A 25,389-nucleotide genomic window follows, 5' to 3' on the forward strand; every position below is an offset into this window, starting at 1 on the left:
CTAGCGCTGGCTAGAGTGGGCTTGTACTTTTTTTTAAGTTGACAGAAGAAAAAAAAAATGCCGAGACACACGTCTTTACACGCTTACGCTGCTATTGGGTATTCACCTGCTGCACAGCCGTGCAGTTGTCGCGTGTTTGGTTCTAAAAAGGAAAAAAACAAAGAAAGGAGCAGCCTAACCACCTGTCATCACCTGTGTCGCGTTGGAAGCGCATGGCACGTTGCTTGGTGGAGAGGCTGGAAAGAAGTGTGGTTGTTTTCTGACGTGTTGTGTTTACCATGCTTCACCGCGTGACTTTAACGCTAACAGTATTTTTAGCATCACAGTTTTTGCTGGCTCATTCTGGGGACTCAGATCTGGAAGAATTCCGTACGACGATAGCGAAGCATGACAGAGTGCTCGTGATATTCAGTGCGTACCATCCTCGTTTAATTGACAGCGTAAGTATCTTGCGGTGTGCAGATTAATAACACAGCGATTTCACTGCAGCGCAAGAATGCTGCACCTGCACGGAATGCGTCGAAGTCGAACAGATTCTGCATGCAAAGCAGCCGGAGTTGAGCGACGACTACGGAGTGGGTGTTGTGAAAGTTGTCAACAAACCGCAGATTGAAGAACGCTATGGTGTGACCTCCCGTCCTGCACTAGTATTTTTCCGAAGATCAGTTCCTGCCCTCTTCGAAGGTTTGGTTTGTGTTGGCGCATTATTTTCTTGCGCTGCCTTGGTACTGAGCTAAGAGGTGGATGCCCTCGTGAACGCTTATATTTTGGTTTGGTTTTCTTGCTTTCTCAGGTCGCCACGACCCGGACAGCATACTGGAATGGGTAGGCCGGAGCTTAGAGCCTTCAGTTAAGGTTCTCGATGACAACTCTTTTGAGCACCTTACACAAGCTGCGACAGGGGCCACTACAGGAAACTGGCTTGTCGTATTGTGAGTTGCCTTTGACTCTGCTCAGATGCCCACAGGCAGTGTGTTGACACCTTTGCTTAATGTCGCAGCCATACAGATAAGTGTGTCAAACAAGAGTTGGCGACATGCGTGCTGGAGGGGCTGTCATCAAAGTAAGTACAGAACATCTCACACTTGTATACCTATGGCACTTTAACACTTTTCTCTCTGTTCAGAATCAAAGGGACTACAAATGTTGCCATAGTTGACATTGACCGCTCTCCAGGCTTGGCAGAAAGGTTTGCAATCAAAGAATGCCCCACCATATACTTGTAAGTGCGGTGACTGTACTTTACGTTCTTGTACACGTACATCTGCCAGGGTACAATTTAAATCTCCATTTCCTTTTTCAGCTTCCGACTTGGTAAAATGTACAAGTACAACCTCAAAAAGCTGGAGATCAAGTCGTTAAAGAATTTTGCCGACGGCCTGTTCAAAAACATGAAAGCTCATCCAGTGCCAGTGCCTCAGACACCATTGTAAGATCCTTGTTGTTTTCATGCACTGACCAGATGTTAATGCCTGTATTTACTTTCTTTTGCAGTGACAAGATGATCGAGAAGATTGCACTGTTCTTGAAGGTGAGTCGTGGCGAATTCAGATGGAAACTTGCAACAGCATCATAAAAGCCTCTCAAGCGCTGCTACCTTGCCAAGCATTAAGGGCATGCATCCCAGGCCGTACAAGATCTCGCATAAAGATGCCCAGTGTGATAATCAAAATTTAATGTTTATGTAGCTCTAATGAACTGTAGCTACAATACACACAGAGTTCGTTACAGACAGCTAGTTCACTATGCATTTACCTGGGATAAAGATCCTAAGCCTGTGCAGGAAAGAAACACCTCAACTGCAAGTATCTTATTGGCAGTGTTTCACATATTGTCAGTACCTTTTACGCTCTGCTGTCAACCACACTGCATTAAAAAAAACAAAAAACATGCACGCTAAGATAGCCACAAAGGTAGCAACGCAAATGCAACAATGGCACCACCATGAGCCTAAGACCAGGATGATTTTTTCTTCAAAATTCTGAGAAAGCTGTATAGCTTTCCTTTGTAGCCATATGACTGTGCTGAAACGGTGCTTATGATGAGTGTTTGCTCCCTTGGTTGAAATCTGCTCCACCCTGCAGAAATCCTCCCCCTCAACACAAGGAAAATGGTGTTATGGGGAAAAGCACCATAGGTTTCGTAGTCCCATTCAGCGATATGCGAAGAATGGCAACTTCGCACCTTCAAATACAAAGTCTAACTAAGTGTACCTGACCATAGTGGTAGAAAAAAAAAGCAAGACTAAAGTGTTCCCAACTCGCCACAGAGCTCCTTTATTGTAAGCAAACTGCTAAATACTAAACAGTGAAATGCATGCATTTCATAATTAGCATTCAGCTTCCAGTGCTTATAGTTGAACGGACAATCTGGTGCTGACAAGCAGAAGTGGGGGGTGAGGGGAGAAAACAAAGTAACGCTTTCAAATTGTCCAAATAATGCAGTTGCTCTCTTCAGTCTCCAAACTGGCTTGCACTTGGAAGCATGAGACCGGATACAAGCGGCCACAGTTAAGACCTTATAATAGAGTTTCTTCCTTGCTTTAAGAGCTGTGGATGCTGTCAGTGTTACTTCCTCCATTGCTGTGAATTGCAAAAGCCAGATGCCAGGAGAAGCTGCTGGTTAGTTTAATACAAAGATATATGTTTTGCATGGATAGCATTCGTGCAATTGCAGGTATAACTGAGACAATGCAGACATGCAGGTATAACTGCAGTGTGCATTGAAGGTCTGTTCTGTATTAAAACAAAAGCAGACTTTGTTGACACAATGTTTTATTCTTTTATAGGAACACAGAAGAACTGTGATGTTGGGATTTGTGGCATTTTTCTCAGTCACTTACACCATATACAAGGCTCTTTCACTTCGAAAGGCAGAGAAACCATTGAAGAAAGAATGAGTTTTAGAATAAAATTCTTCTAAATTTTGTTTTCTTTGGTTACAGCACAGCCTCTATTGCAAGTTGCCGCAAGTCCTGCCAAAGGAAAATCTCGTAAAACATGTCTGGTGACCAGACAATTAATTCATAAAGTATTTAAATGCAAAATAATAATTGTGAGCAGCATAACTTAAGTACTAAAAGCACCACTTCATTAGCACAGTTAAAAGTACGAAGCATAGTATGCTGACATATCGCAAGGCAAATAAATGCAATAGTACCATATATACTTGAGTAGAAATGTAACAAATGAACAAGGTGGTTCAGACCACAAAAAAAAAAAACAGCTGGTTATCACACACCAGCATGGAGCAGGATGTCACTGTACAAGAGCTCTAGGAAGAGGATAAACAAAATGCACGTTGGTTCATAGTACTAAGGAGAACGAACTTTAGGTGGCCAGTCAAAACTGGAGATTCCAGTACTTGAAGCAAGTGGCCACACACTGCCATTGCACGAGTCCGTGACATGCATGTTGGAAACACTACAATTCCTTTAAAGCATACTGTGATATGGAAGATCAACATGCGAGACTTGAGGGAAAGGAAGGCAGAACACCACGCTGACATACCGTATTTTCCGGTGTATAAGCACCCCTGTACAAGACGCACATGCCATTGAAAAAGTTGGTATATAAGACGCACCCCAATTTAGCCATTTAGGCTAGTCAGGCTTAATTAAACACGCTTGCATGACCATCACGAAATTCACCGTACCGGTGAGAAATTATTAAGCAACGCTAAGTGATCGAAAAAGGCAACACCCACGCCATACCGCCCACGTTTTAGAAAAAAGAAAGAACGAAAGAGCTCTCCCATATGTCCATAACAACATTTTATTTCTACTTAATACCTTCAAAGTCTTCATCTTCGAATGTGCTATCAAAAAGTTCGCCCATTTCTGGAGGCAACGCGGCTGACACATTCTCTTCTCACTACATACACGGAGCAAAGAAAGTTGCAAATGGTGGCTAAAAAAGAATGCCGGCTTGTTTTGGCTTGTCTTGACAATGGCGAGAAGCGCGATTGTCGCCATCTTTTGGCATTTCACATTACTTTTGCTTGGGGCCTCCGAAACAGTGAGTGTTTGTGATCCAGGAAGTCGTCATCCCCGTCATTTCATGATAAAGTTCACTTAAAGAAAAGTGGCGCATGGCGGTCCATGAATTGAAGTATTAACCGTGTTACAACCGCGTCATTGGTAGTGATATTTTTTCGGTGAAAAAAACTTGAACAAGAGCCCGAGTAATTTCTCAACTCGCAAAAAAAAGGAAAAATTAGCATATAAGACGCACCCTTGAATAGGACGCATCAGCAAGATTTTTGAAAAAAAAAAAAGCCGCGACTTATACACCAGAAAATACGGTACTCGACATGCTTGCATTCAGCTTCTACGCTGTAAAAAGTGGGGACAAATGCAGTCACTGCCATGCAACCACTCGAAAGCTGCCTGCGCCACTGCACACGCAATGTTCCAACATACTTCTAGTCGTGTGTTGAGCACCTCTGTACCCTCAAGCTAAGCAGGTGTGAGCCAGCCAGGGCACTGTACGCGCGTGCGGTGGCCGGGCGTCAGCATCGTGAGCTGTTCAGCAGTTCATGCTCCACGTGGTCACCGCACAGCCGTCTGTTTGGCGGCCACTGACTCTCTGGGCCCCATGCTGAGCTGGACGTTGTCTCTGGTGGCGCAGCCACCGCACGCACCTGCGGTTGCGAGGGGCACGCACAGCAGCTGCCAGTCTCGAGAAGGAATGTCACTGGGTCCCTAGTCACAGGCAGAGGTGGCAAGCCCTGCCGCTTTGACAACACCACATACCTCTGCCGCCTCTCCCCCCAAGTGAGACACTTTGGGGGCAACGGCGGAGGCACTGCGCTAGCCTGACTAGACTCCCCCTCGTAAATGTACTCCTCTTCATCGGGGATGGAGGGGGCTGATGTGGCATCTGAGTTTTGGCTGCCGTCACTGCCGGTGTCTGCAAAGTCCCGCGATGTCCACGTTTCTTCCTCCTCCTCCTCCTCATCGTGGTGTGAAGCACGCAAGGAGCCCGATGATGCCGTTATGCTCAGGTTTGGCATCGAATGGGCATGCACTGGTGCCAACACCTTCACACTGGCAGCGGGCACCCATGAAGGCTCCGTGGTCGGTGCAAGCTGGCTAGTCTCCAGTGGCAGCGTCACAACAGTTGGAGTGGCAGTTTCCGTGGCATTGTTGCTGCTCTCTTCAATGGACGTCTGCTTGGGAGGCTTCTCACAGATGACACGCACTGTGTGACCCAGCTCAGATATTATCGCATTTTCATCTTGCCACTCGAGCGCAGAGGCCTTCCTGCTACGGAGGAATGCAAGGCTTCCACCATTGCGAAGGTTCTCGTGGCGCAGAAGGCTCAGCCTCCTTGATATGCACAGGGGTATGTTCGACAAGGACTTGAATGGGCTGGGCTGTCGCCTGCGACGGCTACGGGCAGGCAGCGTGTGGAACACCAGGCCCCCTTTGTGCAAAAAGCAGGGCACCTCCACAATGAAAGAACTGCTTTCAGCTGCGCTGTGCTTACCATCACGTGCCGTCGTTGCCCTGCAGTGCACCTCTGGGAAGTCACCACCGATAGTAACCACAACGTGCCTTTCTGCTGACGGAGTGCTTCTCTTGGAGGAGCACCCTTCTCCTTGAAGTGTGCCTTCTGCTACACTGCAGCGGCTGGCCTCCGGTGGCGAACTTTCCCCGCCAAGACAAGCCACATCTTCCAAAGATGGTGGTTGCGAGTAAGGTGGTGGTGGACCCCAAAGGTAGGCCGGTACCTCGGCATAACCACACGGTGGTTCTGGAAATGACTGCGGACCGTATCTGGGGTTCATCTGAAGGTGGTGAAACACCCCGTCATTAGATCGCGTACGCCGATGCGCAGCACGAGCTGCTGCTGCGGTGCGTGATGACACCCGAGCCTCAGCACGTGCGCCAGCATGGCTGCAGCCGTTGCGCCAGGGGCTAGGTGAACCAGGGGGGCCCACCAGCTCAGCCGGGGAGCTGCACCGCCAGCCATCACGAACCAAGAGCCGTTCAACAGCATTGCAGCCGGGACGTGAGGATGACGAGCGAGTGCGCCGCGCCCATGGCAACCACCAGAGTGGTGGTCTGCGCCGCCGCAGTGCTGTGCGGCCCCGTGCATGGCTCGATTGGCCAAACTCCTCGGGCCGCTCATGCGAACCCTGCTGATGTGCCAGCAGCCGGTAGTCGAGCACATCCCAGAGGGGCCACGGGTGGCACATGTCACCATAGCAGGCACAGAGGCCATGGTTGGGGTGGCGCCGGTACAGCAGCCTGCGACGGAGCTCCAACTGCATGCAAAAGGGTTACACTTGTAGTAAAGACAAAGCATAATGCATGGGGACACAGGCTATCAAGAGAGAGGCCCAATAGCTTTAGAAAGCTAAGCAATAATAATTCAGCTGTGGGGAATGCAGCGAATGAACAAAAAAGGCAAACTGCTCTGCAGCACTTGTGCAACCCTCCTACATTCCCAGAATGCCACGGATTTTGAAAATTCTCCAAGGGTGACAAGGTCGGCTTCCATGTGCTGCAGCATCCAAGAAGTTATTCACAAACAAAAGTGTCTACGAATGATGCTGAAGCAAGAGGCATAAGAACCTGTTCTAGGTAGACCTTCTTCCGTTCATGGCTGAGCAGTTGATAGACAAGCATGGAGGAGAAGATGCAGACAAGGATCCCGACCACTGACAGGCCAAAGAGCGCACGCAGGCAACCGTACAGGCTACCATGCACCACCTCACAGCTGGGTGTGTCGTTGAACACGAACTGGTGCTCCCCTGCACACAAATCAAAGGGAATTTTCATTTCTCTATTGTAACACACAGCAATAGGTTATTCACAATATGCCCTCCACACAAAGACACACACCAAACATCACCTGCAGCAAGGGGGCCACATTGCTTACCACTAAGTGACTGCACAAAGATCGCGTCTGGATGGCTTCAATGTCGCCAATGCTACTCTTAATTTCACACTTATCTTAGTGCAGTAAGGAAAGGTGTACAATTCTAGTACACCCCATTCCCTGAGCAGCAACACGTCACAGCTACACATTTAAGTTTCGGTTTTTAACATGCTACAGCAGTACAGCAGCCTGACTGCTGTTAAGCCCCAAACCAACTTGGATAAGTCAGGTTCGTCATAAGCGGACTATCATTTCCGGTTCATGACGAGTCCAGCTTGTCGTGTTATCTGGCACTCTGTGCCCGGTTTTAAAGCATTTTTTTTATTTTGCCGGCAGATGGCAGCGCAGGTACTAAATGACTACTTTGGTACCAGTTCCGAAAAAAAAAAAATTGGCAGTGGCTTAGCTCTTGTTAAGCCTGGATATACAAGCGAAAAGCTGCAGTTATGCTTTGTTTGACGTCATGGCTGTCGCAGTTCGTGCATAATGCACTGGGAGCACCACGATAACGGTGTAGGCAAGCGCGTTATATAGCCCTCCTTCCGCAAGCGTAGTAACTGTGGTAAACACGCGGCTGCAAGTAGCGTCATACGAGGAAGCCGAGCGCGCGCAGATGCACACTCGGTAGACGCGCAGAGCGCGCGAATGACAGCGAAGGTCGACCGGCGAGGCGCGCTCGGCTGCGGCTACGCCGACCACGTGCGCCTCTACAGTGATGTCGCGCAGCAAACTTAAGCATGTGCCACTGTGGCTAAAATTGATCACGACGCACGCCAGACCCGGTGTTGACTAGCCTAGTGAAGCTTTTCGCTTTAAAAAAATGCATCCAATGGGGCTAGGGTGTTTAGAAGGGGAGGTGTGAAGATTGAGCGCGCTGCCCATAGAGAGGGGTGGCCCCCTGCGCATTACTGCCACCAGGGCCAAACCAAGTGCTGCGGTCTGGGGTGCCGTCACAATTGCGGAAGAGACCACAGGGTGAAGGTAGTCACAGCGTGTGGTTTGATCCGTCGTCATTGTGTGTTTCGGTGCGATCTCCAGCGTGTGCTGTTAGATGAATACCCTTGCTGCAAGCTGACAGAAATGCCACCAACATCAAAGAAAAAAACTCAGAGGTGGTGTTTTGTTCATGGGTGCGATTCGGGTTGCAAATTGTGTTCGGAAAAAGTCACTCTTTTCCATGCGCCACCTTGCCCGACAAGCCGCTGCAAGAGAATTCAGCTCATGTCTGCAAAGAGTGGGACTTGGGTGGGCTTTTATACCCATCGACCTCACTGTACGACTTGATTCATACTCTTGAAAGCAGGCTAACCCACCAATTCTGCAGAACCCATCTGCACTCTAAATTTTGCTTTCAGCATATTTTACAAGGTGAGCACTAACTTGCCACAAATTGGTTGTGTGGAGCATTGTTCTGAGCTCACAACTTACGTAGTCAGGTTTTTCTGCCCCACCAGGATTCACTTTCTTTTGAAGAGCCTCAACCAAGGAATGAATGAAAAAAAAAAAAGGAGAAAGAACAAAGCCTTGTGTGATGTGACCCAAGCACCAAAACTGATCTGCTGGCTGCCGATACAGCTTGCTTGCCAAGGAACATATTGCATGTGTTTACTGGGTTCTTGTATCATATTCAAAACGCATGAATCGCGGTTGCAGCACCCGATCTTGTAGCTGTATGGGTAACGCGCTTAATTTCGTTTGCGTAGGGCATGACGCCCCCCACAACAGAGGCAGCGAATTTTCGAGGAAAAAGTGGTTGAAATGGCTCTGAAACCTCTCAACACCATGTTTGTGATGGTTTAGTGCTGCATTGGCAGGTATAAACCGAATCAACCGCTTTCGAACGTGATAACACCGCCGTAAAACGTAACATATCCAGTGATCCTGGCGTTAACGCGTTCACTTAGGAGAAGAAAAAAATTGCTTGTACAGAACATATTTCACCCTAGATAAGCAGCATAAAAATTCACTGCCTTTAGCAGAGATTCATAAAATATGTGCCTTCGGCCAGCGGAAAACTCGTGCAAAGCTCGCACAGATGCCCAAAGATACTGTTGTGCTTCTCCGCGTTTGTATGTCAACAGCAGCGTCTCTTCAGCTTTATAATGTCTGAAGAACTTCGGCACTTGCCAGAACGTCCAAAATTCTATAAAGCGCGTTTCCACTACAGCCTTTGTTGAAGATTTGCGGGGTCGCAGCGGAGCACCAGAGCAAGATGAACAGCGTGGCAGGCTTCTAGTTCCGAACAGCCCGTGCCGGGCGTGCGCTCCGAGCACGCGCTGTCCATCTTCATTTTCCTTTATCGCGGGCTGGTAACGCCGATCTCAGCGCCTGCGCTTTATAGCGTCGCCGGGCACTATAGGGCCCCCCGCCTAGACGGAACGGCGAAATGTACGCGCCGACAGGGCAGAGATGGAGTAGCCACGGCGGCAAGCAGGTCTGCAGGTGGGTCGGCAACATCTGAGGGGAACTCCTGGGGACATGTCCAGTAAGTTCATGTCAGGGGCCGGGAAGAGCCATCGCGTGGAGTGCGCAAGCTCAGGTGGACAAACCTGGCTGCTGCGCAACGGGCAAATGATGCAGGGTGCCGAGCTGACAAAGGATATGAGGGCAATGCAGGCCATGGTCGGGCCGTCACCGACTGTACTGCTGCCCGCCGGCACAAGTGTCATTGGTGTTGGAACGTTGCATCTGATGTCGGCGGGAAGCTGACATGCAGAGTAGACCGTCACAAGCAAGGGAGCGGCCGAAACGGCTCCGTGGACTGATGTGGTCTTTGTGATGTGATGTGGAGGCGGTGTGGCCTCCTGGGTAGTGGAGCGGATAGCTGACAGATTCTGTGGTGCCGGCAATCTCACTTCGCCCTTAGCACGCTCGCTCAGGTCAGTCACTGACGGCATTGGTAGCTGAGGAAGCGCTCGGCTGACGGCGGCACAATTGCAGATGAGAGAAGTTGCTCGACGGACTGGGCCGAAGGCGCTGTAACGTCATTCTGGGAGCCGGTATGGCCAGAGGCGCTGAACAGGCTGGCGCGAGGCGCATCTGTCGCTGAGTTCGCTGACGTGGCAAACCGCGGTGGGCCAGGCACCTCGACGAGCTGCTGAGGGAATGACTGCGGACTTCGGGCCGTGGACTCCGGACCGTGGACTGCGGACTCGGGCCGCACAGTGCTGCTAGCGTAACTGGGGTAGCAGGATGTGCTGCCGGAAGCGATGCGGTAGCGTCTGGTGCGGTCAGTGCTAAAGAAGCCAGGCCGGAGACGCTGGACTGGAGCGGCGGAGTACTTGCCAGTGACAGTTGCGGCGTGCTGTTTCCATAGGATGCAGCTGAAGACAAGTGCGATGCTGGTGCGGGCGCTGGTGAAAGCGGGTCCGCCTCGTCATAGAGCGACAGCGTGTAGTAGGATGCGCCGTAGCAGGCGAGGACAGCAGCGCGCAACTTGTCGTAGGACCGACATCCTGAGGCAGGGCAGGCGAGTCGGCAGAGGAGGTCGGGCGGGAGAATGTCGCAAAGGACTGCGCGTTTAAACGGCTCGATGGTAATGCCGTTCAAGTATGATGAAATGAACGGCGGCGCAACAAGGACACTAACAAGAGAGGGGACACCACATGCGCATGTGGTGTCCCCTCTCTTGTTAGTGTCCTTGTTGCGCCGCCGTTCATTTCATCATGCACCAACTCGCCCCTCAGGCCATTCTTCCGTTCAAGTACATCGCAGCCACCAGTTGGGCGAACCACCCGCCGACGCCTGCAGGCAGGAACGCTGGGAGCGGGGGGGTTGAAATCCAGGCCTTGCCAGCCTGCCATGCTAGGACGCCGCTGGGATAGAAGGCACGGCTCGCCGGGTCACCACTGTTGAAGATTTGCGGGGTCGCAGAAGAGCACCAGAGCAAGATGACCAGCATGGCAGGCTTCTAGTTCCGAACAGCCCGTGCCGGGCGTGCGCTCCAAGCACGCGCTGTCCATCTTTACTTTCCTCTATCGCGGGCTGGTAACGCCGATCTCAGCGCCTGCGCTTTATAGCGTCGCCTGGCGCTATACCTTCTCCCTGCTCACACAGGCAGACGTGCTGACGGCGCCATTGACAACAGCGCCGCCGCGCGGCAGTCACGCGGAAGGAGCCAGCTTTTCCTCACCAGTTTTCACACCTCCCCTTCTAGACACCCTAGTGGGGGGTTAAAAGCTTGAAGCTCTGCAGCAATGTTCCCTTGCACAGCAGTGATTTGGTAAAATCTCCCCAGTACAATGTAGAAATTTCCTCTTTTGCTTGCAAGTCGGCAGGGGCACTTCGCCAAAGTTGCCGTGGTCAAGGCAGAATTTACTGTAAAAACTGCCACAAAACTGCCACTTGTATGTGCTGTCAACAGATGGCAGCACTTCACAGTGTTGCTGAAATGTTTTTTTATTATTATTTTTGTGTTTTTTTCATTGCTGCTGTGCATGAAAGAATATGGCAGCCCGCAGAGGTCGGCAGGGCGTTTCCAACGCAGAAATTCTGAACATTTTGTTCGACAGTGATAGCGATAACACGTGTGAGGAGTTGAGCGACGTTTCAGAGCCATCAGCTGAAGATAACAGTGACTCGGACAGCTGGTGCGAGTGCGAACCGCATGAATTAAGACACCGCTTGTACTGCTCGTCTCCCGGCGCCTAAGTGACCGAAGATGACAGTGTTTTCTGGTGCGTTGGGTATAAGAACGGCAATGCAAAAAAAAGTAAGGAAATCTCCATTTGCAGGGTCACCTGGACTGAAGCGTCACATGGATATAGTCCCCATTATCAACAGCTTTTCGCTGCAAGCTCTATATGCCCTAATGACAGATGAGATTGACTAAGCACTGGAGAAGCAGCATTCTTCACCAGGCCCTGCACTGTTTCTGACCACACCAGCAGAAATCAAGGTGTACATAGCTTTGTGCACTTTGACAAGCCAAGAGAAAAAAAACCTCTATATACGCCTACTGGTCCAAACGAAATACAATTACAAGACGTATGTTTGGCAAAGTAATACAAGAAAGCGCTTTCGGGAGCTGTCGCAGTACCTCCATTTTTATGACACGGAAACGACAAGCTCGGATGACAGGCTACATAAAGGCTCCATAAGCTCCAACCATTCGCTGATTACAAGCTGAAAGTATTTAAAGTGCCTATTCTCCTGAAAGCGCCTTCCTGTGGACATGAGCCTGATGAAGTTCCATGGACGTCTGCCTCACATGCAGTCCAATCCATCCAAGCACACACATTTCGGCCTCAAGTTCTACATGCTCTGTAAACCCTCCAATGGCTACTGCCTGAATTTCGAAATGTACATGGGCCAAAACGTGACGTTACATGCAACTGCTTCAATGCTGTGTAGTGAAGCCATTGTCACTGACCTCATCGGGGAGAGACTTCGTAATGGGCACACCATTTACTGGACAACTAGCATTCTTCCCCCCAACTGTTTCAGGCAATCAAGAATGGCGGTGCTAATGCTGCGGGAACAGTGAGAGTAAATAGCTAAAACATAACTAAAGAATTCAAAGGACTGTGATTAAAGAAGGGTAAGTTTGAGATTGTTTTCATACGGAATGATGGCGATTCAGTGGCAGGACCAAAAGCCTGTCACAGTGATCTGAACTTGCCACAGTGCAGCAGAAATTATCGACACCGGCAAAACGCCACACAAGGGTAGTGAGCCAGTGCTCAAACATCAAGTCATGCAAGAGCATAACAAAAGCATGGGGGGTGTTGTCTGTCAAGAACAGCAGCTGGTATCATTTCCCACCATGTGGCAGTATGCTAAGGGATACAGGAAAACATTTTTTGACATCCCTGATATAGCCGTTTACAATGCCTACATCCAGCAGGCAAAGAAAGCAGGGAAAAAAGGATCTTATACACACAACACACATCAGTGGCATACTAAGAGCTGGGTTTGCATTCCTTGTTATACACAGCCCACTGGCATGCGACACTTTCAATAAATGTCGCATACAGCTGTAACAGAAAAAACTGCGGGACCCCTTCGACTTCACTTTCACAAGATTCAAACTGTAAAGAAAGAAGTGCAAAATGCACAGCAAGGCTAAACAAGTGTGCTAACTATTACAAGATGAAGCATGAAACATTGCAAAGAACAGCACCCAGCATATCCGCCATCCTTCCATGCTACTTTCAAATATAAAACTGATTTTCACTATCTAGAAGAGTAACTATGTCCCTAGGCAGGGGTGTATTTATGGGTCACTATTGGAGGGGGTGGTTTGGAGGGGGGGGTGGGTCCCATTTTGCATTTCTTGGACTTTTTTTTGTCAGAAAAATGAGGTCCAGCATGGTTTCCATATGCAGAATTTCTCGTTTCGGGGCAGTGGGAGGGGGCGACCGCTTCCTCCCGCCCCTACATCCGCCTGTCCCTGTGCTATGCGTCTGTTTTCAGCGTGCAATTCCATCACTTCATTTCTCAATAATATTACTTGTATGCCTTCCCTACTCTACACCATAGTTCCTAGCTGTCTTCCCCACTGTGCTCCCAACTAACCCAGTAACCCAGCCCAATTTATTCGTTAGTGGAGTTGGCAAGACTGCATTCTCACCGTCCTGGGCAGGAGACTCTGCGATAGCTGACAAGCACATGCAGGCCCTGTCCTTGGAGGAGTAGTCGCACTTGTGCAGCGTCTGCAGCCTGTTCATGTGCACGACTGTGGTGGTGACCGTGATAACCACACAGAGAAGCACGCATGTGAGGCAGCAGCCACCCGCAAACTTCACCTGGGTGAGAAGATGCACATGAGAAGTTCATTCATTCACTAGAATGGCCATATACCAGACGCAGGCTACAACCAACTGCACGTGTCCTTACATGGCTCAAACACACTGTCATACCTTAGAGGTTAGGTAGAATGACCTCTACAAAAGTAAGCAACACATAAGAAATGGTGGCATTTTTTGAGCAAGTGGGACAAGAATCAAGCAGCTATCACATCTTAATCCACACTCTGTCCTCATGCCCTGTCAAAAGAAACATGCCAGACCAGAATGGATTATCTGATTGCTAAAATAAGAGGAACAAAAATGCACTGGCATTCATGCCATATGATGCAACAAACTTGCAGTATTGGGTTGTATACAGTATTTTGCTTCCGCATTCCTACTACTGTGTTTTCAAATTTGATTTCAACAGCACTTTTCCACTCTGCTGCTGTGAGGGCTTCTGGCGGGTGGGAGTGTCTCGAAGATGGGGGTGGGTGGAGGGGTTGGCCTATCAGCTGCATTTGTTTGTTTTTTTTTTTTCTGCTGTCCTATAAATACTGCACCAATCATCAACAGGGCTGTTATCGAGCTGTGAGCTGGTACATATAAATAAACTGCTCAATACACCAGAATCACACTGAGCAAGGTTTAATTTTCAATACTGACCAGGTAAGTGTACCGGTTACGACGCTTGGCAAAGCACATGACCATCAGTCCCGTCAGGATAAGCTGGAAGTATACAATAATAAACACAAACATTACACATAAGGAAAACTACATATGTGGTACATGTACAGCCATTCATAAAATAAATGCCTTAAATAAATGCTAAATAAAATGACGGTCCTAATAAATACTGTTCTCTTCACTGTTCAGAACGCTCATGAGATGCAGTAAAATGCTTTCACTCACCACTGCAGCAGGTACATAGGTGGGAATAGTCTCGAAAAACTGCAGGGACGACGTGTACGACTTCAGGGTGAAGTAGATGGCGATGAAGAGCACGCCAACAAAGACAGCCGAGCCACCACACACCAGGCAGAGGATGACATACTTGCGCAGCCATATCAGCCACAGGGACGACCTCGCCTCAGCTGCAAAGAAGCCACAGCTTTGCACTTTCAGCTTCCACAGCAACACATCCTGCTCCAAGAATGCTGAGAGTTGCTATCATGCCAGGGAGAAACACCTGAAGGCACCAAGGCTTTCAGGTCCACGTAGTTCACCACCCAGAAATGTGATGGTAATATATAAATGCTATTTTTGTGAATTTACTACAAAAAAAAAAGAAAGAGTAGTTCTAGAAAAGCACTGCGGTTTTCTCAATATTGCATGAATGCAAAGCAAACTTTTGCAAACCAGGAGCTCAGTAAAGTGACAAAAATAGAGCTGAAAGTGCTGGAGAGTGAGTGCAAGTTTTAGGTGTTATCACCCGACCCTAGCTCAACTTGGTTTTAAAGCAAAGTAAAGGAACTAACAAAACAACACAAACGAAAACTGCAAGGGCTTTTCTGACACATGAGAGCATCAAACAGGCAGCCCATCAATCACACTGCCTCTCCCATGGTTCACAAAAGTGCCCAGATAAACTACAAAACTGCTATTATGATTTTAGCATCAGTGCTAAAATCTGATGTCCCACTTCGGCAGCATAGCTCGTATGACGCATGCAGATAGCACAAACTACGTGCATAGCCTTTGAAATAAGTCATCTGGAAAAATAAAGCAAGCAACTCATTATGGTCGTCGATATACAGTTTTGCAACTTCTGTTGAAGTCAACAAAATTAAGCTTTCAAGGTCAAAACTTTCAGATTATCTAGCATCAGTGCTCAGTTCCATGACAGCACACAAGCTGCAACCATGCTCACAATAACCCCTTATTTTTAAATCCTGCAGACATGCAACCTCCTGGGGCACTGAAAGCAAGGGAGAAATGATGGATTGACACTTGCCATGCCTGTGGGCAGAAATATTGAGAGTGGACGGCTCATGGCCATGGCGGCAGACTTGGGAGAGGAAGGGCTGTGCCAGGGGCAAGGCCCTTTCCTGCGGAGGTGGCGACGTCTCCATGCTCAACACAGGGCAGGAACCTGTGTCCGCACTGGACCAGCTCTCTCTGCCGCCTGCCGAGAGCACAAACTGCTTCCATGAAAACTCCTCACTTCGACAGCCTCGCCCAAGGCAAGAAGGCAAGAAAGGAGAAAAATCTTGCAGGAATCGAGCAACTCTTTCAAATAAGAATAATAATGGAGGCCTCCAAAGACTTCTGAGATGAAGTTGCTCACATGGGAACAGTGGAGCACAAATCCAAATCCAAGCAGAGAGTCACGTAAACAAAGTAAGCAAACGTTTACTGCTATAGGTGAAGTGCCTCACATAAAAAAGCCAAAGACACATACAGGCAAACTTTGTGTTAGCACAAGTTGTGTGTCCTTCGTATGTGGAACACTTTGAAAATCATAAAATTGCATCACCTAGCCAAGCATCATGTTCTCCTAAATGTAATGTACAATGCATGGCCATCATCAAACAGAATAAAGGGAAACTGAGGAGAAATTGAAGTTGGCTTGTATCGACAGAATACCAGCTCCTGATTACAAAAACGCCACTCATACTGACAACAAAGCTCTTGTAACGTAGAAAAGAGCAAGAACCAAAATACAGGTGTCCCCGCCACAGGCCAAGCTCGCAAGTACAAGCGTGATGACGTCATAGGACAAAACAATGTTGCTAGAACCAATGGTTCTAGTAACACTGGGACACGAGGAGCCACGAATCACTGAGGCGCAGCCAATGCATGCGCAAATCTCCTTGACGTCGCCAGATGGCGCCACGTACCCAGCAGCTACGCGTGCGCCTGCAGCATCAGGACCAATCAGTGCCTGCTCACCGGCTGTAAGCGGGCTCCCGGTATTCCACTAACGGTAACAAGGTATACGGTATGCTAAAGGTGTCTATTTGCGAGAACTTCGTTGACGACTTCGAGAACAGGATCCATCGTAACGCTGGCAAAACGGCGGTGCAAATGTAAGCGAAGCGACGGCCGCAATAGCCGATAGATGCCTTCAACGTGCGGCCGGCGGTAGCTTTCATTTCGGCACTTCTGGCCGCTAGATATCACGGAGTCTGCGTTAAGTCATGTGCACGTCATGTTTCACGTCACTTAGTCCTGTGTTGTCATAGGAGAATTCCAAGTTTGAATCTGAGTGGCGGGAAAAACTTTTTCAACTTCGAATCCAAATTTCTTAGAAATAAATGCATCTTTCGCTGCCGGCCAAGTGGCAACAAAGCCATGAAATGCCGAACTATCAAATTTTGCTATAAAAAACATATTAATAGAGCTCTCCTCACTGTCCCTTTAAAGAGGCAAACAAAGCACACATACATTTATAGCACTTGCTATGCACTGTCATTGACACTAAATGTTTAAGGCTTAAAGAAATAACCTTAGATTCACAGAAAATGACACAATGCAGGAATAATGATGATTATGAAGAAGGTTTCGTTATAAGATGCCTCAGTTGTCTAATTGAAGGACTAGGTAGCAATAGGACATAAAGGGCAATGCCTGATCATGTAAGCACTATTTTTGCACCTTAAATTAAAGATATGCTGAGTTAGCTCTCATGAGTCACCCTTCATAAGAAGAGGTCTGGCCGTCGGAGAAACAGCACAAAGGTTAGCACATGGAAAAACTGATTCACCACGACAGCTTAGCAGCACTGGCGCTCGATTGCAGAACCAAAGGACGCGGAACAATCCAAGCCACCTCAGCAGTATTTCAGTGAAGGCAGGCACAATGCAATAACACCTGTGTGCCATGCAATGTCACTGCACAAAATAAACCCAGGTGGTCAAAATTAATCTGGAGTCCACCACTAATAGCCCATGCTCTGCTTTGGTCTGCTAAACCCCACATAAAATACCATATACCATACTGTACAAGAACAAATAAACTAACCTGAAACTGAAAAAAAAAAAAAGAAAGTGTGTATGCGAAGTAGTGATGTCCATCTAAAAGTATAACATCTAAAAAGTGTATCATAAGGCACAGAATGCTTAATACCCGTCTGAAATAATTTCAAATCCGACTGTTGCCCAGTGCAGCCAGCTGCCACGATAGAATCCGAGATGTGCACTTTTTTACTGTTTACTATTGTTTACTATTAATGCAATAAAAAGTAAAATTGGAAAATTAGCTTAATCTACCATAATGCATCACTATGCAGAAAGAATTTACATAAGAGTATCTGTGCATTTCAAGCTATGTGAACAACTTGTACTAGCAAAGAGAGAAATTGGCAACTGAAGTGGACATACCGTAATGTTAAGTTTTTCCAATTTACGTCGAATAGCTTAAGGGCATGGGTATGCCTTATATGTCTCATGCATTTTTAGGCATATTTAAGTCTGTTTTTTTCAACTACCGCACGTAGCTCACCAGGATTTGTTTTATTTTAGTCCCCATTTCTTCTTTTTGCAGAACAAAAAAATAATATTTTTCTATGAAATATTCAGTCTGGTGATTTTTTTTTTATATGAAACCATCTTCCTTTGCTGTTTTCAGAGAATAAATTCTTCAAGGGAAAAAATCTTCTCCACAGATCTGTAACACAGTAGTTCAGTAGCTTGCATTTGTGTGAAGACCAAGCTGGAAGAAACATCAGCCTTCTACCTTATCTAATTTTTTCTAATAATGGGTCAAATGTAAAAAAAGTAACACAGAGACATTTGAGATTAAAGACAAAAAACAGACATTTACTTCAGTTTTTTGGCACAAACAACAAGCACTGAAACACGTTACGAGTGGCCACTACTCATGTGGTCAGTACCAATCTAAACTTTGCACTTAATTGCTCCTCACTCTGTTCCTATGCTTTTTTTTTGTGACCTGTTCTGCATCTCTCCTAGTAAAGGACTTTCCACAACGGTACACCTCACGCAACCACATCATGATATAGCAGCTCGAAGAAATCCCAAATGCCCTGCAACATTAGCGGGAATGTCACAGGGTGTTAACTCTGGCCATGCTGCCTTCGCTGAAAGTGAACACTGCGTCGAAGATGGTAACTGAGATATGCATTCGAATGACTGCATTCACTGACCTGCATTGCCAGATGAGATTAATAAATGAAATTTTGACACTTTGGGTTTGCCCATAGAGACACTTCTTGAGAAAATCTGGCTGCTGACAAGTAGACTTTACAGTGTGCAGTACTGCCTTAAGCGTGGATTTGAACACAAGATGCTTGTTTGTCACCTGGCTCCTCCTCTGCCAGTAGTGAACACATGAAAATTCATGGCCCAAGCAGCCATAGGCTTGCTTTCTAAGTCACCAACCAAAAGCAAAAAAGAAGTTCAAAATAATCACACAGAAGTGAAGAAATTGCAAGCCTAACACAATAAGAAGTACACGGAGTAATATGTGAATGCGTTCATTAAAACATACACCTTTCTTGCTCTGCCCGATTGCTGTTGATCAAGTGCGCTTAATAAAATTCCCTGTTTTGCATTTGACATTTTTCACAGCAGAAATGCGAGCGAGTACCAGCTCCGATGAAACTGAGCAGGCCCATTCGCCATTTGGTTTTGAAAAACAAGCTGTTCGATGCCGTACTGACGGGCGTAATAGTGTGTAGGTCACTGAACAAAGTTCAGGAATGTTTAGGTATTCGAGATTGGCAGAATCTGAAAAATCTGATTTTTTTTTTTTTACTTTAGCCTCCTCTGTGTACTTTGGCAACCTTGCCTAGCTAAGAAATGAACCTTGGTTGCATGATTCTATTGCAAACATTGAAGTTTTTCCGTTTGGTTATGACGTTTACCAGTGCGATAGAAACACACATGGTGGCAGTGTTTTGATCCTCATCAATCAATGCCTTCAGAGGAGTGAACTGCCTACTTCTTTACACCTTTCCGAATCTGTATGGTGCAGGGTTAGACTGAACATAGCAGTTACTTGGCTATTGGGTCCTTTTACCGTCCCCGCAGTTCTACTAACCCGGAATAATTTAATGAATTATCAAGCTTTTCAACTGCCATAAACTGTGACTATATACTTGGCGGAGACTCTAATATGCCAGCCATTCACTGTAAAAAGGGGACACCAGTGTTCGCAGACTCGGCTGCCCTCTACCTAGCATTTTAACCCTTTGAAGGTTTTTGCCGTATATGTACGGCGGCGGTTTTCTGTCCCGCAAGGTCTTTGCCGTACGGGTACGGTTTCGATCTTCCGTTTGAAATTTTGCGCCAAAAGAACAATGCGTGCTCACTGGGGGGTGCTGCCACCTCTTAGGACTTACAAGAAGTGTTTGAATTTTGTGCTGCCTTCTTACAAAGATAAGCAGAACTTATGTCTAGCTTTAGCCTCGGCTTTAGCGCGGCGGCACAGACTGCGGCAACACCTCTTTTGTAGTTTTGGTTTCGCCGCGTGATCGCAACGGAGTCGCGCGAAATTTGAGTTTTCTTTTTGACAGCACTATCTTGCAGGGGCTGCCGAAGTTGATTTCTATCTTTATTGGCGCTGCTCTTAGCTTGCTTATCACCGTTGCTCGCGAGGTATTCTTGCCCTCTGTGGCAACGTACCTACGCGGTTTCGATTCCGCCGCGGGATCGCAACGGAGTCGCGCAAAACGTGTTTTCTCTTTGTGGGCACTGTTTTGCAGAGGCGGCGAAAGTTGATTTCTATCTTTATTGGTGCTGCTCTTAGCTTGCTTATCACCGTTGCTATTCTATTCTATTGAACATTTTCCAGTTGTGAGTGATGCTGTCACCAAAGTACTGTTCCTAATTTTTTTTACTATTTATTCTCGATTATATACATTTTGTAGATTCAAGATCCGCAATGAAGTAATTTGACCACCTGGGAAAGTTTTCTTCAAAATAATTCGACCCTCAAAGGGTTAAGAATGACAGCAAACGACCTCACCCAATTTGTGTCCGAGAACACTACACGAGCACGTTCTTCTGCTAGCACTTTGGATTTGTTTTTCGCTAACTCTGAGTCATTTATACAGAATGTAGTGGTCATCCTCGATATCAGTGATTATGATTGTGTTGTGGTCACCCGCACCAACACTTCAGTCAGACCGGCCCCCACAAGCATTGTAGAAAGGTGTTTCATTACAATCGCGATGAGAACTTTCTCACTGCTTCCCAACTTTTTATGAAGTCAGCCAATCACAGACATAGATGAAGCTTGGATTCTTTTTAGAGATAAACTATTGGCTTTAACTGAGGACAACATCCCATCAAAACTATAAACAAGCAGACGCCTGAACAGTAAAAACCATGGGTGAATAAAAAAATTCGAGCACAAATTAACAAGAAACATCACCTGTATGCTTAATATTTAAGAAATCATGAACAATGCGTTTTTCAGGAAATATGCCATGTAAGCTACAAAATTAAGCAAGAAATCAAGATAAATAAACAACTCTAGATCTCATCGTTTACCACAAGGTTAAATTAAAATCCTAAACATTTTTGGAAATATGTTAAAACAAATAATAAAGAGGTGACAATAGTCCCTAGTTTAATAGCTGATGGGAAAACACTGTATGCTGATTATGAGAAGGCTTGCTGTCTGAATTACTATTTTAAATCCATCTTTTCTGCTGCATACACTGCTGAACTGTCTGAAATACAAGAAACAGCCTACGAGAACATGCCCATGGTAACTGTCACATATAACAGTGTTCTGAAACTGCTTTCTAATGCAAAAAATAAATCTGCTGGGGGTTCTGATGGTATCCAATAATAGGTACCGTATTTTCCGGTGTATAAGACGCACCCTTGTATAAGACGCACCTGCCATATATGCAGGCTGTCATTGAAAAAGTTGGTATATTATATAAGACGCACCCCAATTTACCCAGTTAGGCTAGTAAGGCTTAATTAAACATGCTTGTGTGACCATCGTGCATCGTACTTGTGAGAAGTTCTTATTAAGCAACGCTAAGTGATCGAAAAAGGCAGCACTCATGTCATACCCACCCACGTTTTAGCAAACAAGAAAAAAAACGAAAAGTACTCTCCTTATGTTCGTAAGAACTTTTTATTTTAACTTAAAACCTTCGAAGTCTTCATCTTTGGATGCACTATCAAAAAATTCGGCCATTTGTGGAGGCAACGCGGCTGAAACATTATCTTCGCCCTACGGACGTACTACGTACACGGAGCAAACAAAGTTGCAAAGGGTGACTAAAAAAAACGCCGGCTTGTCTTGGCTTGTCTAGACAATGGTGAGAAGCGTGATTTTTGTCATCTTTTGGCATTTCACATTACTTTTGCTTGGGGCATCCGAAACTGCCGCGCGTTTATGATCCCGGAAGTCGTTATCCCCGTCATTTCATAATAAAGTTCACCTAAACAAGATGCGCACGGCAGTCCCCGTATTGAAGTATTAACCGTAATAAAACCGCATTATTGGTAGCGATACTTTTTCGGTGAACAAAGCTTGAAAATGAACCTGAGAAACGAAAAATTCGCGTATAAGACGCACCCTTGTATAGGATGCACCACCAAGGTTTTTGAAAAAAAGCCGTGTCTTATACACCGGAAAGTACGGTAATAAAAACTTGCTTTCAAGAAATAGCGCTTTTCTTAGTCGTTTTAACAAATCGTTATGACCCACACAGTGGAAACACAGTGTTCCTATTCATAAAAGCGGTCCGAAAAATGCACCACATATCTCTCTTACCTGCGTAAGCAGTAAAACAATTGAACACATTATCTACAGTGCTGTGATGAAACGCCTCCAAAACAATAATTTTTTTTTTTTTTTTTCAAATGCACAACATGCATTTAGACCTGGCTTGTCATGCACGACTCAACTCGTGGAATTCTGCCACAATCTGTTTCATTCTTTTGACACTGGATTTCAAGTAGACTGCACATTTTTAGATTTTTTAAAAGCCTGTGATACCGTTCATGCCTTGCTTTTACATAAACTATCTTGTCTCTGCGTACACCCTGCCATAGTCGTTTGGATTAGAAATTATTTGTACGGGCGAACACAGCATGTTTTAGATCAATGGATCTAAATTAACGCATGTCACCGTTACTTATGGAATGCCTCAAGGGCCTTCATCTTTATCACTGATATTGTAAAAGGTCTTGGGAGCAAAGTGCGATTACATGCAGATGAGTATGCCATTTATAAGAATATTCAAAATGACTGTGATGTCACCAGCCTATAGAATGGTTTAAATACCATTCAGGTTTGGTGCACAAAATCAGGCATCTCACTGGACAATGCTACATGCCAATTTGTATCATTTACCTGAAAATGTATTTCGGTGAGGTCAGACTAAAATAGGAATGGACTACCTCTTGAAAAGGTTGAACATTACAATATCGTGGGGTCTACATGGTCTGTTCTGAAAGTAGTAGGACTCATTTTTCTAAACAAAATTTATTTAAGAGAATAGTACAAACAATTACAATTTTTCAAGGTAGCACCCTTCCGTACTTACACGCTGCTGCCAATGAGTTTTACAGTTTTCGTACGTCTCCAGGAACGCCTGGACCGGAATGCTGTTTAACTCCCTCGTCACGGCCTGTTGAACCACCTCTACCGATCCGTGATGTTTCCCCTCGAGCGTCGATTTTATTCTCGGGAATAGAAAAAAGTCTGGCAGGGCCAAGTCGAGGCTGTAGGGGGGCTGAGACAGCGTTGCCACCTTGTGCGGGACAAAAAATCGGGGTCCTCATTCACATGATGAAGAAGATCCTACCGGTTGGCCTTTTCCTCCTCTGACAACACTACCGGCACCAACACCGGCACCAAAAACTTGGGTTTGAGGAATGCTGAAGTCATCAGCAATCATTCTGATACTCATTCTACGATCACTGTTAAGTAAATGTTTCCCTCGCTACACATTTTCGTTGGTCTTGCTGGTCGAAGGGCGTCTGAAGCGGACGTCTTCCTCCACCCTTTCCTTACCTTCTCGGAAAAGCTTGTGCCAATCAAAAACACCTGATCTACCCATGGAAGCGTCACCGTAGGCCTCCTTAATCATGTTGTGAGTCTGTTTGCCCGTTTTACCAAGATTTACTCAAAATTTGATCGCGTATCGCTGATCCAGTAAACGCTCGACGATTCTGCGTGACGAGACGTTTCGACAGGGGTTCACAATACAAGCGACCTCCTGTCTTCAACGGCCGAGAGCCGACTGCCGATTTTCCCCTGCATTCCCAATATCCCCCTTCAACGATCCTGCATGAGCAGACCACCTCTTGTCCGCCCGTTCGCCCAGGAAAAAACCAGTCCTACTACTTTCAGAACAGACCCTGTATTTCTCAGAAAACTTAACATGAAACAGACACACTGAATATTTGACCTCAAATCACCTAGACTGCTTAACTTCATTAGACGTAATATTTATAATGCCCCAAAAAGAGTAAAAAAAAAACAGCTTTACATAGTACGCTTGTGTAGCATGGGACCCTCAGATCTCTTATCTTAAAGAAAAACTTGAACACATCCAAAACCACACACCCAGATTTGTTTCTGTAAACTATAACTTCTGAAACAGTATCACACCTCGGCTGGAAAACGCTAGCTCGCCACCGGTTAGCCACAAGATTAGAACATTTTTTTCCGAATTTACTCTGGTCTCACAGGAATAAACAAGCCCTAGTACATTTCACCACCCCACTTCATCTCTAACCTATGCGATCACGAGCTGAAAGTTCTTGAAATGTGCTGTCGTACTGATGTTTTCCGCAATTCATTTTTTCCACATACATCCGCTCAGTGGAATAAGCTCAATGTAATACATGTGCTTTTTCACGCCTTATCACACATTCATGCAATACAGTAACAAACTCCTACTGTACTGCGAAGTTTTTTTACTATGGCGCCTGCAAGCGTGCTGTTATGTGCTGACTTCTTGGTGTTGCGTTGTTTTTTGTCCTTTTTTTCGCACTTTGCTGCATGCTTTGTAGTTACCAGCTCATTTTCAGGCATATGTTTCTGGACAATGTCCCCCTTGCAATATTGCTCTCGAGGTACTGCAGGTACTTGAATAAAAATTTTTGTCCTTTTTTTCGCACTTTGCTGCATACTTTGTAGTTACCAGCTTTTCAGGCATATGTTTCTGGACAATGTCCCCCTTGCAATATTGCCCTCGGGGTACTGCAGGTAATTGAATAAAAAAAAAATCCTTCACCACACTACTATCCTGGTAATCATGGGATATTTAGTTATTAGCTCACACAGCTATAACCTTTGTTTACAATTGCAGCAGTTCACTTATGTGCTGACTTCTTCGTGTTGCGTTGTTGTTTTTTGTCCTTTTTTTTCATGCTTTGCTGCATGCTTTGCTGTTACCACCTAATTTTTAGGCATATGTTTTTGGAAAATGTCCCCCCTACAATATTGCCCTCGAGGTACTCCAGTTACTTGAATAAAAAAAAAAATCCTTCACCAAACTACTGCCCTGGTAATCACGAGATATTTAGTTCCCAGCTCACACAGCTATAACCTTTGTTTACAACTGCAGCAGTTCACTTATGTGCTGACTTCTTGGTGTTGCGTTGTTTTTTGTCCTTTTTTTCGCGCCTTGCTGCATGCTTTGCCGTTACCACCTCATTTTTAGGCATATGTTTTTGGAAAATGTCCCCCCTACAATATTGCCCTCGAGGTACTGCAGGTACTTGAATAAAAAAAAATCCTTCACCATACTACTGCCTTAGTAATCATGTGATATTTAGTTACCAGCTCACACAGCTATAACCTTTGTTCACAACCGCAGCAGTTCACCAGCC

The 25,389-nt window shown here is 46.2% G+C and overlaps 2 protein-coding genes across 4 annotated transcripts in view; one reads left to right on the forward strand and one right to left on the reverse strand.

Moving 5' to 3' along the window:
• Positions 1-112: 112 nt before the first annotated feature.
• On the forward strand, positions 113-2,928 carry LOC149340770 (thioredoxin domain-containing protein). The gene is made up of 8 exons (XM_089549649.1): positions 113-411; positions 490-684; positions 794-932; positions 1,001-1,063; positions 1,127-1,222; positions 1,304-1,429; positions 1,495-1,531; positions 2,789-2,928. Exons 1-8 carry the CDS (start codon positions 279-281, stop codon positions 2,897-2,899), a joined length of 900 nt encoding a protein of 299 aa, XP_089405775.1. The 5' UTR covers positions 113-278; the 3' UTR covers positions 2,900-2,928.
• The window catches only part of LOC149340771 (uncharacterized), a 27,520-nt gene continuing 4,383 nt past the window's right edge, over positions 2,253-25,389 (reverse strand). The window contains exons 2-7 of one of the 3 annotated variants that reach the window (XM_089549636.1): positions 15,570-15,740; positions 14,528-14,709; positions 14,282-14,344; positions 13,459-13,633; positions 6,581-6,759; positions 2,253-6,270 (exon numbers count right to left, since the gene is read on the reverse strand). In XM_089549636.1, the coding sequence (XP_089405762.1) occupies positions 4,510-6,270; positions 6,581-6,759; positions 13,459-13,633; positions 14,282-14,344; positions 14,528-14,709; positions 15,570-15,687 (2,478 nt within the window). In that variant the 5' untranslated portion in view covers positions 15,688-15,740 and the 3' untranslated portion in view covers positions 2,253-4,509. Of the gene's footprint in view, positions 6,271-6,580; positions 6,760-13,458; positions 13,634-14,281; positions 14,345-14,527; positions 14,710-15,569; positions 15,757-25,389 lie in introns of all 3 variants that reach the window. The other 2 variants (XM_089549635.1, XM_089549638.1) reach the window with 2 other exon arrangements.

The sequence above is a fragment of the Amblyomma mixtum genome, chromosome 6, assembly GCF_055824585.1.
Source record: "Amblyomma mixtum isolate Tamu chromosome 6, ASM5582458v1, whole genome shotgun sequence".
Taxonomy (NCBI): domain Eukaryota; kingdom Metazoa; phylum Arthropoda; class Arachnida; order Ixodida; family Ixodidae; genus Amblyomma; species Amblyomma mixtum.